At 65.9% G+C, this 14,528-nt stretch overlaps 1 protein-coding gene across 3 annotated transcripts in view; it reads right to left on the bottom strand.

The window, feature by feature from the left end:
- Window positions 1-14,528, bottom strand: part of AFAP1 (actin filament associated protein 1) — a 57,595-nt gene that overhangs the window by 2,489 nt on the left and 40,578 nt on the right. For 2 of the 3 annotated variants that reach the window (XM_036417174.2, XM_045573953.1), the window contains exons 8-17: window positions 14,048-14,129; window positions 12,006-12,155; window positions 11,674-11,885; window positions 10,401-10,546; window positions 9,160-9,277; window positions 6,326-6,571; window positions 4,301-4,415; window positions 3,555-3,719; window positions 1,708-1,898; window positions 353-514 (exon numbers count right to left, since the gene is read on the bottom strand). In XM_036417174.2, coding sequence (XP_036273067.1) covers window positions 353-514; window positions 1,708-1,898; window positions 3,555-3,719; window positions 4,301-4,415; window positions 6,326-6,571; window positions 9,160-9,277; window positions 10,401-10,546; window positions 11,674-11,885; window positions 12,006-12,155; window positions 14,048-14,129 — 1,587 coding nt within the window. The remainder of the gene's footprint in view (window positions 1-352; window positions 515-1,707; window positions 1,899-3,554; window positions 3,720-4,300; window positions 4,416-6,325; window positions 6,572-9,159; window positions 9,278-10,400; window positions 10,547-11,673; window positions 11,886-12,005; window positions 12,156-14,047; window positions 14,130-14,528) is intronic. The other variant, XM_036417175.2, reaches the window with a different exon arrangement.

Here is a 14,528-nt window from a genome sequence, read left to right as displayed (position 1 = left end):
CTGCCGGGAAGCGAGAGCCGAGTGACACACATGCACGGTGTGGGTACACGGGCGGCCGCCCCGGGAAGCGGCCAGCGTGGGGCCCCCGGGGCCGAGGTCGCAGCGGAGACAAGGAGGCCCCCCCAGGCATGGCCCCGAGCATGTCCCCCCCCCCCCCCCCGGCCTCGGCCCCTCCGACACCGGACAGGCGGCACTGGGGGACCGGAGACCACGTGGCGCCTAGCGGAGGCTGTGGGACCGGACGGGACACGCCCGGCCCCCGCCCTCCCGCCCGCCCGCAGGACGCCGAGGCCGGTGTCCGCGCGGCGGGCTGGCGAGCTGCATGGCCCGCGCAGGGGGCGGCGGGGCTGACCTTGGCCTTGCGGAGCACGTGGCCCCGGCAGGGGGAACTGCCGGCCGGCCGGCTCGTCCTCAGGGCGGCGGCGCTGTTCACGGGCACCGGGCCCTCGGCGTCGCTGGTCTCGCAGCTGGACAGCGGCGAGCTCTCCAGGGTCCGCGGCCGGAGCACTGGGGACTGAGAGAGACGAGTGAGGCGGCCTCCTGAGTCCAGCAGGAACAGGAAAAGCGGGGTCTGGGATGTGACAGCCATACGGGCCCCGTAAAGGTGTGCTGGCCGCCCGCTCTCACGTGGTTTGTTCAGGGCGGCGGGGGGGGGGGCGTCCACGGAAGACCGTCCTCGCCAGGCGGGGTCACAGCTCCCCAGTGCCAGCCGCCGCTGCCAGTGTGTGTGTGTACACAGTCCCTGCCCTATTCTAAGGCGCCTTTTCAATGCCCAGGTCACAGGCAGACGGAGGCTCAGAGGAACACTGCGCCGCTGGTCAGGCTGGGGAGCGGGGAGGGCAGTCCGCGTCCCTGCGTCCCGTGGCGCCTCCAGCCCGCACGCCGCCAGCGGTCCCGCTCCGGGGACTCCGATCCCAGCCCCTCCCTCCCTCCCCGGCCTGCAGCAGAGCCTGGTGGCAGCTGCAGCAGGAGCGCGGGAGCCCCACGGGAGGAGCGGCAGGGCAGGCCCAGGATCCGGGCTGTGAAAGAGACCAAGCCCTGGCCAGTTTGGCTCAGTGGACAGAGCGTTGGCCTGTGGACTGAAGGGTCTAGGGTTCAACTGGTCAAGGGCTCATACTTTGGTTGCAGGCTCAATGCAAATCGATGTTTCTCTGTCTGTCTCTCTCTCCCTCCTCCCTTCCCTTCCCTTCCCTCTCTCTCTCTCAAAAAAAAAAAAAAAAAAAAAGGGAGAAAAGAAGAAAAAAGAAACCAATGGGAAAGAGCTCAGGTGAGGGGTAGGTAAGCGAAGTGTCTGCGCGGAGGCCGCAGTCCGCTGTGCAGAGCGAGCGGGGCGGGGCGGCCTCTGTAGAGGAAGGGGCTTTTTCTGGGGCGCCATTCCTGGTGCTCAGGGGCGTGTGTGGGTGCTTGGGGCCGTGTGTGGGTGCTCCAGGGTGTGTGTGGGTGCTCGGGGCCGTGTGTGGGTGCTCCGGGGCCGTGTGTGGGTGCTCGGGGCCGTGTGTGGGTGCTCCGGGATGTGTGTGGGTGCTCCGGGGCCGTGTGTGGGTTCTCGGGGCCGTGTGTGGGTGCTCGGGGCCGTGTATGGGTGCTCCGGGGTGTGTGTGTGTGCTCGGGGCCGTGTGTGGGTGCTCGGGGCCGTGTGCGGGTGCTCGGGGCCGTGTGCTGGTGCTCGGGGCCGTGTGTGGGTGCTCGGGGGCGCGGGGACCACACCTGTGGACTCGAGGTCCCCGAACGGGGCTCGATGGCCAGCCCCAGGGTGACGCCGCCCGCCCGGGCCTTGCGCAGGCTCTCGGTGACCTCGGTGAGCTCCAGCTCCAGGCTGACGCGCTCCGCCTCCTTCCGCCGGCACTCCTCCTCCAGCGCCTTCAGCTTCTCCTCCAGGGCCAGCTGCGCCTTCCTGCCTGGAGCACAGACCCTGAGGCCCCGCAGGGACCGCAGACACCCCCCGGGACACTCCCCGGCCTCCGGGGAGCCAGGCCCGCTCCCACCCTGCGGGGCTGCGGGTGGAGAACGGCGGGAGCGCGGCCTCACTGCTCACGTCACGTGGACCCAGAGCAGCAGGCTTCACCGCCCTCCGTCCAACACGCTCCCTCCCGCACAGAGCACACGTGCTTCATGTGATTGGCACGTGGGCAGTGACATGGGAAAGCTGGCGCCTTGCTCACAGGACAGCTAAGGGAGCCGGGTAACCTGGGTATGCAGCCTGGTTGGTGCCAGCACGGGGGGCTCTTCTCTGAGGCCAGAAGCTGCTCTGACCTCTGTGTCGGCACCTCCCTCCTGCCCAGCCTCTGGCTGGCATTGCACTCCGCTTGCAGCTGCACCTGCCCAGCCCAGCCAGCACCCGCCCGTGCAAGTCACGAGGCAGCCAGGAAGGCCCAGATCCTTGCGCCCGCGTGCCAGCATCCCCCTCACCCGACACACACACACACACACACACACACTGAGCTACCAGGAGGCAGGTGTCTCCGGGCCTCCTTGGCTCTCTACTCCTCTCCCTTCTCCCCTTCCATGCTGGGCCGGCCACACGGAGACACGGGCTAGAACTGCCCAGGGGAGAGCAGCTGGAGCTGAGGCCTGTGTGTCTGCAGTCCGTCCTTCACCAGGCCCCGTGCCCACTTCTGCCCACGCACAAGCCACCTGGCCCAGCGCCATGCTCCTTAGGACTGCCTTTACTCAGCTGCGCTCTGTAGCTCCTCCCTCTCCCGCCCCTGCCCCTGCCCCTGCCCCTGCCCCAGCCGCACTCGACCTGGCCTCACCCCCTCCCTTCCAATAGCTCACACTGCCCTGCCCTCAGCGGGCCCTCCTAGGGGTGCTGTCCCCTCCCGCCTGTTCCGGACTCCCGCACCCGGCACCCGTCCCCCTGCCTGTCCGCACCCGGCACCATCCCCCTGCCTGTCCTGGGCTCCCACACCCGTCCCCCTGCCTGTCCCGGACTCCCACACCCGGCACCATCCCCCTGCCTGTCCCAGACTCCCGCACCCTTCCCCCTGCCTGTCCCGGGCTCCCGCACCCGTCCCCCTGCCTGTCCCGGACTCCCACACCCGGCACCATCCCCCTGCCTGTCCCGGGCTCCCGCACCCGTCCCCCAGCCTGTCCCAGACTCCCGCACCCGTCCCCCTGCCTGTCCCAGACTCCCGCACCCGTCCCCCTGCCTGTCCCGGGCACCCGTCCCCCTGCCTGTCCCGGCTCCCGCACCCGTCCCCCTGCCTGTCCCAGACTCCCGCACCCGTCCCCCTGCCTGTCCCGGCTCCCGCACCCGTCCCCCTGCCTGTCCCAGACTCCCGCACCCGGCACCCTGCCTGTCCCGGACTCCCACACCCGTCCCCCTGCCTGTCCCCGACTCCCGCACCCGGCACCATCCCCCTGCCTGTCCCGGGCTCCCGCACCCGGCACCTATCCCTCCCGCCTGTCCTGGCTCCCGCACCGGCACCACCCTGGGTAACTGGCAATGCTTCCAGACCCGGGAAGCAGTGTGGGACGCGCGTGAATCTGACCGCGGGCTGAGGGAGGGGAGGCTGCACAGACAGGAACCAGACCCTCCCGACGGCGCCTCCTACCAGCGTTCGCCTCGATGGCGGCCCGCAGGTCCCCCCTCTCCTTCCGGAGCTGGGCCAGCCTGGTCCGCAGGGCTTCCTTCCGCCGCAGCAGCTCCTCCTCCTGGCTCTGCAGCCGCCTGGCGTCCGCCTCCACCCTGTTCTTGCCGTACCTGTACTGGTCAGCGTCTGAGACAGGCAGGAAAGCGTTAGCCTGCAGACAGAGGGCATGCGCAGAGCCGCCCCGGCCCCTGTCTTCGCCTCGCTAGGTAAGTCAGCTGGCTCCGGGAACTCCGCAGGAGAGAACGGGCCGGCCGGAGCCAGCTGATCACCCAGAATTCTCAGGAACCACGTTCTACATGAAAACAGGAGCAAGAAATCCTCTAATCTCTTCCCTGCAGGCCGGCACCTCGCCCGCAGTGCACATCCCACAGCCGCAGCGAGGAGGCGTGAGCATACACGCAGTCCTGGCTGTGGCTAGTTCCCGGTGGATTTCAGGCTTCTTCCCCAGCCCGTCCCCGCTGGCTGCAGCCCGTCCAGCGCTCTGCACAGGCGCACCAGCACGTAACATCGGTGGGTGAACAAGCGGACCATGAGAATAGGAAGGGGAGCCCGGGTGGGTGTGGAGCGCCTGTCAGGCCTGAGTCCCAGCGTGCCGGCAGGGGGAAGGTGATGAGCTGCAGGCCCATCTCTCCACGGCCCCCAGCCCCTCCACACTGCAGAGGCGCCCGCGGCCACGGACGGGACCACGGACGGGGACGGGCACTCACTGGAAGGCGTGCGCCTCACGCCGGCGGCCGGCTCGGCCTTCTTGGGCTGGCCGCTCGGGGGCTTGCCTCTGCCCGCGGCCCCGCTGGCTGCGAGCGGGGGCTTTCTGCTCTTCAGCTGTGGACACAGAGAGAGGACACTTACCCACCAACAACTGAGGCACCGGTGCTGGTCTGCGGGGCGGTTCCCTCTGCGCCCGCCGGCAGCACCCAGCACCCACAGCAGCTCTCAGGGAGGCAGGAGACACCTCGGCTCCCAAACCCTGGGAGCTGGGGTTCCCGGAGGCTGCGTCTCCAGCGTGAGGGGCGCAGGACACCCTCGGCAGGGAAGCAGCCGCGACATGTGCGCTGACAGCTGTGATGGGGGAGTGGGGGTCGGTTGGGGGGAGCGGGCAGCTGCTCTGGGGGCCTGTGCTTGGACCAGGGGCGAGCTCCTTCAGGGGCCCCCTGGGGGAGCAGCCGCAGCTGGTTTCTCTGCCGCGTTTCACCGGCAGGGTCTCAGGAAGGAGCCACAGGTGCTGAATTCCCAGCCCCGCCACTTCCTGGCAGGTGGGCCAGCCCGTGGATGTGCTCAGCAGCGGACAGCCCTGTGTGCAGGAGTGCAGCTGGCGGGAGGTGAGCTGGGTGTCTAGGCCCACACCCCGAGGTCATGCCCACCCTGCACCATGGGCGGGGCCTAAATTTGGCTCTGTCACCAGCTCTGAGTGAGCCATGACCCCTGAGCCCCCACTTAGTAACCACCATGTCTGACCACCATAATCAACGAGGCCAGAGCCTCTGGCTCCCACGTCCAGCCTTCAGACTCACTGGACAGACACTGAGCAACTGTCATCAAAAATCAGAAGCAGCCGAAACCGGTTTGGCTCAGCAGTAGAGCGTCGGTCTGCGGACTGAAGGGTCCCGGGTTCGATTCCGGTCAGGGGCATGTATGTTGGTTGCGGGCACATCCTCGGTAGGGGGTGTGCAAGAGGCAGCTGGTCGATGTTTCTCTCTCATTGACATTTCTAGCTCTCTATCTCTCTCCCTTCCTCTCTGTAAAAAATCAATAAAATATATTAAAAAAAAGAAATCAGAAGCAAACAGCTGGCTGGTGTGGCTCAGTGGTTGAGTGCTGACCCATGAACCAAAGGACACTGAATTGATTCGGGTCAGGGCAATGCCCAGGTTGTGGACTCGATCCCCAGTAGGTGGTATGCAGGGGGCAGCCAATCAATATTTCTCCCTCCCTCTATCTTTCTCTCTGAAATAAAAACAGATTTTTTTAAATCAGAAGCAAACAAAGCTGTGCTGTGCTGACGAGAGCCTCGGCCGGAGCGCTTCTGAGTGCCGCCCGATCTGAGATCCCGGGCTTTCTGGCACTCCTCACTTTGTAACGATCCCCACATGGGGAGGGAGGCCATCTCTCCGGTGCCACCTGCTCCAGGGAGCACTCGCACACGGGCACAGGGCTGTGTGCCAGGGGTAAAAGTCTTAGGCCGAAAAGGCATGAAAACACACCAGTATTTGTAGCGAAATGCTACCGTTTGCCACAGAGCTGAGGTGGGACAACAGCCTGACAACAGGCTGTGACCATTGGTCACTGATAATCCCAAATCCTTATCCTCTCCTGGCTCTCCCCCGCAGCGGCCTGACTGGGCCTGGCTTCTGTGTAAGGATCAGGGTCCGCCGGTGCTGACGTTTAATGGAAACATTAACCAACGTGCAGCTCACAATCTCCCGCAAAGTCTCACCGTCCCGGTCCTTTCCTAAACCTCTCCCCCGGACGGGGATGGGACGCGGATGGGGACGGGATGGGGACACCCCGGACCGGAAAGAGCCAGGTGTGCAGGGAAAGCGGGGCCCACAGCAGGGATGGAGAGGGAGGGGGTGAGCGGAGCCCACAGCAGGGACGGGAGGGGAGGGGGGTACCGAGGCAGCTCCCTGTCCACTGCTTTCCCAGGTGTCCCGCTTACTACGAGTGGCACACGGCCAGACTGGGCAGGAGGCTGCGGCCAGAGGGGGCGCCAGAGGAGAGAAGCGATGCTGTACCTGGGAGCCGAGCCCGAGAGACGCCCTCCCCACAGAAGAGGTGTTAGTGACAGACGGGGCGGGAGGCAGCCCGCGGGCCGTGGGCCGCTTGTAATGGTTACAGGGCAGGGTGTCGGCAGGCGGCCTAGCAGCCCTCCTGTCGGCCGGCGGGCAGCGCGCAAAGATTTCCGGCGACGGCAAGTTATCGTACAGCGCCGCGTTATCGTACAGCGCCGCTCCTCCCGGGCCTCTGCCGTCCGGGTCCCACTGCAACACACACAGGCGGTTAGTGCCTCGGCCTCAAGCAGACAGACGTTAGCGCGGGCGCGGACGCGGGTTAGCGCGGGACACAGGGTTAGTGCGGGACAGGGTTAGCGCGGGACGCCGTCAGCGCCCACCCCCGTGCCCGCGGCTGGAGAGCCCACACGCTGCAGGGAGCTGGCCCGGGGGCGCTGCCTGCTGCTGGGCTGAAGGACAGCCTCTCCCCTCCTTGGCCCGCCCCGGTCATTGGCTTAGAAGTTCCTGTTCTGTCTGGTCAAGCAGAACAAAAAGGGCTGACTTGACATTTCTTTAGGTTTGGGGGAGTCCCCCAGATCCAAAAGCAGAGCCACGTGCTTGCGGGAAGGGACGCGGATGGGGACGGGGATGGGGATGGGATGGGGACCTTTTACTTTGCAGTGGTCACGGGTTCTGGACCCTGTCTGGAGGGCTTCACAGACCCCACCTCCTCCAGCTCTCACGGCACTGCAGGAAGCAGGGGAAACTGAGGCAGAGGCTCACAGGCACTGTCCACCTGCCCCCTCGCAGGGTTGACTAAATGGCCGCGACCAAAGCAGCCTTGAAAAGAAAGCCAATCGTCACAGAAAAGAGGAGGTTTCCGAGTGGAAGTGACGAACGGCTCTGTTTTGACAAAAGCCTTTCCCTTGAGGACTAAATCGCTGTGGGCGGCGGGAGAGCAGGGACATGGAGCTCGCCCTGCGCACAGCCTCTGTTTTAAGGCCTCCGGCACGCTCTGCCTTACAGAGGGAGGCTGGCTCCTGCAGCGCTTATCCCCGTCCCCGTCCCTCTCCGGCTCCGCCCGCAGCGGTAATGACAGCCTCTGCTGTAGACACGGGAGCAGCTCAGGCCCAGCAGGCGTGCTCCCGCTCCTTGCTGAGCGCGGCTATTTTGGTGATGCTGGGGCCCGGCTCCGAGCTAAAAATAGGGGACGTGCAGATAAACGAGGGCGCACGTGTGTCCGGGCTGTTACAGGGTCTAGACTAGACTATCTTCCTAAAACACCCAGGGCCTGAGTCACACGGAGATAGAAGCTCACGGAAGTTTCTGGTTAAAAGTGGGTGTGCTCCCCGTGTGTGGTGTCAGAGACCCGTCCAGAGACTCACTAAGGCCTGCGCTGGGCCCAGGGACCCCGAACGGCTGAGCTACTGAAAATGAGCCGCTGGCAGCGCGGTCTGGGGTCAGAAGTGCAAACTTCGTAAAGAGAAGAGCTGCCCCCCCCCGCCCCCCGGGGACGGACAGGGAGCCGGGCCGGGCAAGGCGCTGCCAGGCCGCATGGAAGCCCGGTGCCAGGGCGCCGCGCGGGGATGGCCCAGGACGAGGTCCCGCAGAGCCTCGGGCGCAGAGCCCTCCGAGGGAGTCCGCGGACGCCCTGAGCAGCCTGGTCCCTGCGGCCTGAGCCACCTCCACCAGAGCCCGGGACAGGCTGGGGCGGGGTGCCTGTGGCCCCACCTCCTCATCTCACGCCTGTGGGAGGTGTGGCTGGGGACGGGGAGGGCCTCGGAGGGAGACTGAGAGTAGGTGTGGGTTTCCTGAGGCCGAGCTGGAGGTGCAGACTGCCCACCCGCTCTGGTGGCGCGGACAGGGCCAGGCGCGGTCAGCAGAGAATGGTGACATGGGCGGGGGAGCAGGCCCACCTTAGAAACGGTGGCCTGGACCAGGCTCTGGTGCTCTGCAGGGCTGCCCGGACTGCCCTGTGGGGGCGCGCAGCCTCTCCAGGGGTGCCGGCTGCTGGCCGGGGGAAAGGTGGCGGCGGGAATGGAGCGGGGGACTGGCTGGACACGATGTTTCTCAGGGTGGGACCGGACGTGGCTCCCCCTCGACCCCTCCCCCCGCCAGCCTCAGGCAGGACTCCAGCCAGTGGACCCTGCAGCCCCCTGGGGTGCAGAGTCCCCCTCACACCCTCACCCATGACACACGGACCCAGAATTCACCTCCATCTGCCCTTGGACAGGCCCTGCCCGGCCCAGGTCCCCACTGGCTCCTCCCACCCCCTCCTCACCCACCAGCCTGGAGGCCCTTTAAGGGCAACGGCAGCATCTCATCCGCTTAGTGCTCAGGGGGGAGGCGGGGGGAAGATGACGGGGAGGGAGGGAGGGGGAGGGAGGGGTGACAAGGGACTGGAGGAGGAAGGGGGAGATATGTGAGTCACGTAAGGAGGACAGACTGCTGGGCGGGTCCCAGCAGCCCCATGGGGGAGGGGCTGAGGGAGAAGGGCCATGGCTGCAAACTGAGTTTTAGTTGCTTATACAGACAGTCCTCGGGTTACGTCGGACTCTGTGTACGTCATTTCGTGATTACATGGCCATTTCCCTCCCTCCCTCCTCTGCCTTCCATGGTGCTTGCTCAGCTCGTGTGCCCCCGGGAAATGACAGTCACCACATGTGCCTTACCGAGGCGTGTACTCTAACGTGTTCTCCTCTGTCTAATCAGTGACGGACAGGGGACACGGAGGGAGAACCTGCCTGTGGGGTCACATGCCTGCGTGTCCAAAGGCAGAGGGAGACGACAGCTGGCCGGACAGGACAGGGGGATGGAGCCGCCGGCACGCCCTGCCCGCCCGCCCGGCCGGCACTCACCGCGCCGTTCACGCAGGGGGCGTCGTCGTAGTGCAGCGCCGTCCCGCTGGGGTGGGCGTAGCCGTTGGGGGTGCCCCCGAGGTAGGGGTTGGTGGAGACGACACGTCTGTTCATGAAGCTGAAAGACAGGACGTGAGGTGACTCCCCCGCCGGGCCGGGAGCCTGGCTGAGCCCCGGCCTGTGCTCGGCCGTCAGAGGGTGTGGGAGCCTCCGTGCGGGAGCTGCCGGAGCCATGGCTGCACGCCCCCCTGGAGGACCAACGGGAAGGCAGCACGCCTGCCTGGGAGGACCCCCTGCGAGCACCCCCTGGCGGTGACGCCAACAGCTGGCGGTTTTAAAGGACTTTGTTTCCCATGTTCTTTCCCCAGGAGCTCCCTGTGGTCCCGGAGGGAGGAGAGAGGAGGCCGGAGGCAGGACGCAGGAGGCAGGAGGCAGCGGGACCTGCCGGTGCTGGAGCAGGGCCAGCGCCCGCACAGGGGCCAGCGGGCTCAGGGCTGGGGGCCTGGGCCAGCGGCAGGAGGCTTTCCGAGGGAGCTGCTGCCCTCTGCTGGGGGCAGGCGGCTGTGCACGCCTCGCTGGGCCCAGAGCACTAACTCTAATTTATAAAGCAGCTCCTCTTGCTTTCTCCTGACAGAGAACTGTATAGGACCACTCTACACTTAGGGCATATGAAGTATGCCCAGGAAAGAGAACAGTTAAACATCTGAGTTTCCTGACTCGTTAATAAACACATATCTAAGGTCTTCTCAGTTAAAGGATGCGTTGGAGGCATCTGGGAAGGCACCGCGCACACGTTGTCACGAGGCAGTGACGGGACGAGGGAGAAGCCGGGGCACATGGATCTGCCGGGGTCGGCCCAGCACTCCCCCGGGCACAGTGCCAGGGAGGAGCGGGGTCCGAGGGGCAGACTCCGGGACGTGAGACTGACGCGTCACACTCGGCGTCCGGCTGGAGGAGGCCTGTGCCACACCCGCCGCCTCTCAGCGCCCGGGCCCAACCGGCCGGCAGCCCCAGAGGACGGGCCGGCTCAGCACCGGGGTCTGCCGCCGGCGCCCCTTCTGCTTCCGTGAAAAGCAGGAGTGAGACCGAGGCACGTGCCACGTGCTGGCCCCAAACACAGTCGCTCACAGGAAACACACGGACAGAGCTTCCTCTCCTCCCACCGCCCGGCGCCAGGCCAGCCACTAGGCCGCGCACAGCCTGCAGCCGTCCATCGTGTCCGCCCCGCGCCCTGGCCTCACCAGAAGGTCTGCTTGGCCGTCTGGATGATGTTGGCCGACATCTCCACGTCGATGTAGTCGTAGTGCAGCGCGCCGGGGTCGGTGGAGGACCCCGTCTCCGCCAGCAGGACCCCGATCCACCGGCCCATGTCTTCCGAGGACGCCGCCTGCGGTGGGGGGGGGGGGGGGGAGCGTGCCGCTCCGTCAGCGAAGAGCTGCCACGGGCTCCGGGGAGGGCAGAGTCCACGGCAGAGCCCACGGCAGAGCCCACGCAGACGGCACGCGTGGGACCTGAAGCCAATGCCAGTGAGCCGCAGAGCGTGGGGAGGGCTGCCGAGCCTGGGACTCGCTCTGCATGCAGCTGAGCCTGGAAGCATAATGACGAGACCCAGGACGGGGAGACGTGGTCCCACGGTGCCTGCACTATTGGGGGAGGGCACTGGGGTGCGGGGCGTGGAGCTGTGTGTCAGTGAAAGCTCCGCCAGGTGAAGCTGTTGACAAAGCTTTACCAGCCTGACAGTGAAATCTGGTGGGAAAGCAGCGCCGCCTGCGCGGCCCAGCGCCCAGGACGGCGGCCGGCGTGCGCCCTGCGGGCCGCGGGCTCCCCCCCGCAGCTGGCAGCATGGCATTCCCTTCCCCTCAGTGGAGGCATCAGCATGTGCCCCTCCCGTGGCTGTGCTGGCGGAGGTGCCCTGTGGCTCAGGCACCGGCTGCCGTAGGTGCTGTTTTCAGGACGTTTACTCGTGAACGCTCCCAACTCTGGATCTGATCTTCTCCACGTGCAACCTGCACTGCACCTCACGGTGCCCCCCCACGGGGCCCGCCAGGCCGAGGCTGCTAACCGCCTTTCCTCCTCAGCTAACGGCTGGCTCCAGAAAGGCAGCCACGGGGTCGGCTGTGCACGGAGCCAGGGCTCCCGGAAACCCGGTCTCGGTGCCCACACACGCGGCTCGCTGGCCACAGCATCGGCACACTCACTGCCTGGAGCCGCCACGGGCCCTGCAGGATGAGGGAGGACAGCACCCTCTGGGGGCCGTCCCTGTGAGGCCACTCTGCTGGAAACACGGAAGCAAGGCGCTGAGGGGCCGCTGAGGGGCCGCCCAGGAGATGCCTGGGCCCAAGCTCACTGCAGGGCCAGCAGAAGCGGGGCGCTGGCCCAGGACCCCCAGGAGGGGCTGCCCGAGGACAGCAGACGGACAGGCAGAGGGAGAGGGAGAAAGGGGGTGACACAGGGCGCTGTCCCTCAGCGGCGGGGACCGGACCGGGCACGGCTCCGGGAAGGAAGGCCTCCTACCTCCAGCACGGCCACCTCCTGCCCGTTGCGGAGCAGCCGGAAGGTCAGCGGGTGCCTGGAGTCCAGCCCCGGGATCACCTCGCAGCCTCGGAGGGGGATGGACACGAGGTGGGTCTTCAGGTCGGTCCTGTCCTTGTGCAGGATGAGCTTGTTGTCCTTGACCCTGCACCAGCGCTCCCGCCAGCGGTTGTTGGAGAGCACGTTCAGGTGGCCTGCGGCGACAGGGCGGCTCAGCGCGGCCGGGAGGCGCCGGCCGCGGGCCGCGCCCTGGCTCTGCCTCCCGGGGGGGCCCAGGGCAGGCACGCTCGCCGGGAGCTCAGGGGCTGTCTTACCGCAGGTGGGCACGTCCTCCTCGGCGGAGGAGGTCTGCTCGTCGGTGGATGGCTTTTTCTTCCCCAGGCCGATGATCTTGGTGATTTTCTTCCCGGTGACTTTAGTCACGGTGCCCTTGCCCTCTGGTTTGGAACTTTTTTTCCTCTTGACTGGCAAGAATAACGACAACAGAAAGCATGTTGTGTTACAGACCCGACACTGGAGCGACAGGAGGACACTGTGAGTCACGGCCAGTTTATTCTCCCTCCCATCTTACTCATGGAGCGCCCGGAGGCCGGCCTTCGGGGACCTGCCTTACTCCGTCGGAGTGTGACTCTGTAAGTTACCAACGAGCCACACCGGGCAGCGAAGCTCCCCGGACTAGTGCCAAGACCAGTTCCCTGTACTTGATCGCGGCGGCACCAGCAGGTCAGCCACGGATCACTGGAACGCGGTGCATCAGCGCGCCACGGGGTATCATTCGCCTTGAGCGCAGGGGCTGCAGTCACCCCGTGGCTCGGACGCAGGGGCTGGACCACTGCACGTGACCGAGGGTAACACGGCGAGGACGAAGGGACCCTGATGGAGCCCTCAGCGCACAGAGTCCAGAGCGGAAGGGAGGAGAGAAGGCCAAGTGCAGGTTAACCACTGACTTCCTGCAGGAACCACTCAGTGAGCGACTGCAATACACAACGCATGGCGACAGGCCCCAAGTGTCTGAACTGACGTCGGCATTTCACAGTATGGAAGGCAGCTCTGCTGTGAGAGGCCCGGCAGTGCTGGGTGGGTACACTCGCCCCCTCAGGGACCTGGGAGGAGAAGCTGGGCGTCCGCTGGCCCGGGCATCCGGGCAGGAGCCTGAGTGTACGCTGGTCTCCTCTCGGGCAAACCTCAGAGACGGTTCCCGCTGTGGCTACACATGTGGTCTTGGAGGACAGAGAAGGCAGAGAACTACAATCACTAACCACTGAGCGTCCGAGAAAGTCACGGCAGAGCAGAGGCCGTGCCTCCGCCGTGAGCCTGCCCTATCACTGCAGTGCGGAGACCTGGCTAGACCAGGCTGGGTGCTGTGTGGCCGCTGGGACGGCGCTGGCCTCCAGCCATGGGGCAGATGCTCACGGAGCCGGTCCCGGTGCAGGCGGAGGCCGCAGGCTTCCAGGGAAAGATCCCTGCCCCACGGCCCCTCCCAGCCCGCCCCCGCGCTGGAAGGAAATCACATATCAGAGAGGGCTTGTCCTCAGCAGCCGGAGGAGCTCTCAGAAGTCAGTCAGAGAACAAACAACTCACTACACAGGGCAGAGGATGTGAACAGACTTCACCACAGAGGATGCTGGACGGCAAACAAGCCCATTAGACTTGGTCAGCTGTGGTCACGGGCAGGTGCACAGTGAGGCCAGCTGCACAGCTGTCCAAACGGCCAAATGCCAAGACCACCACGGCTGGCGAGTGGGCATGTGGCCCAGCACCCTGCTCCTGGGTATTAACCGGGAGAGGAAGACGCATCCACAGCAGCTTCGCTCCCAGGCACCGAGCTGCCAGCAGCCAGCCCTCCTGGTGGGTGCGGGCGAGCTGGCCGTGCTGCACCCATGCTGCCCTCCTGCTCGGACCCTGAGCACCTGCACACGGGGCTCCTCAAGTCTGAGGCTGAGCCAGGAAGCCATCCCCAAAGGCTCCGCGGTGGACTCCACGCACACGCATAGGGCATGTCGGGGAGGACAGAGCACGGACCCGCAGCTGCCGGGAGCGGGGGTGGGGACGGAGCACAGGAACACCGGGGCCAAAACTGTCCCATGTCTCCACTGTGCGGACGGTGGCCACCGCTCAGTGTTGTCCAAACACAAAGCACGTATGCCAACGAGGGCGCCGCTCACCGCGCTACGCACACGCCACGGGCGGGCTTCAGCCTGATCCCAGGCTCACAGCCTATGGTCCCCAGCAGCCGGGGGGACACAGACATCCCTCCCCGGGTGACTGACGGCGGAATGTGGTCTGCAGTGCAGGACTGTCGCTCGGCCTCCGAGAGGAAGGGCTGGGATTCTGGTCTCTGCTCGGGCAGACTCACCCTGCTCTTTCCCGTTGCACATGGTGACTCCGTTCTCCGGGACGCCCTCCCCGTCCGAGCTCGGCCTCTCCGAGGACAGCTTCTGTGAGGAAGACCAGGGCGGCGTTACTCTGACAATGGTCACAGTGACCAAGTGACGTCACGGATGGATGGAAAGTTCTCAAAGCGGAAGGACGTGGGCAAACGCCCAGCCGTCCAGGACAGCGAGGGCTCGGTGGACGCTGTGCCCGTTATCTGGAGCTTGAAAGACACCAAAAGAGCGAAGAAAAAAGCCGAGGTAACCAGCACACGTCACAGTGCCTGACACTCCCTCACTCACCCTCTCACTGCGATTAAAAAACATCAGGGCCACAGAAAACCCCCCTCCCCAAGCCACACCGCTTCCACAAACACTGCGTCGCCCGTTTAATTTCCTCCCGTGAATAACGGGCCAGTGTCGAGTCTGTTTGTGACAAGTATGCTCAGAGGATGCGCAGTCAGG

This window comes from Pipistrellus kuhlii, unplaced genomic scaffold (genome assembly GCF_014108245.1).
Source record: "Pipistrellus kuhlii isolate mPipKuh1 unplaced genomic scaffold, mPipKuh1.p scaffold_m20_p_58, whole genome shotgun sequence".
NCBI lineage: Eukaryota > Metazoa > Chordata > Mammalia > Chiroptera > Vespertilionidae > Pipistrellus > Pipistrellus kuhlii.
The sequence above is the reverse complement of the archived record's forward strand: the minus strand, read 5'-3'. Positions and strand labels throughout refer to the sequence as shown.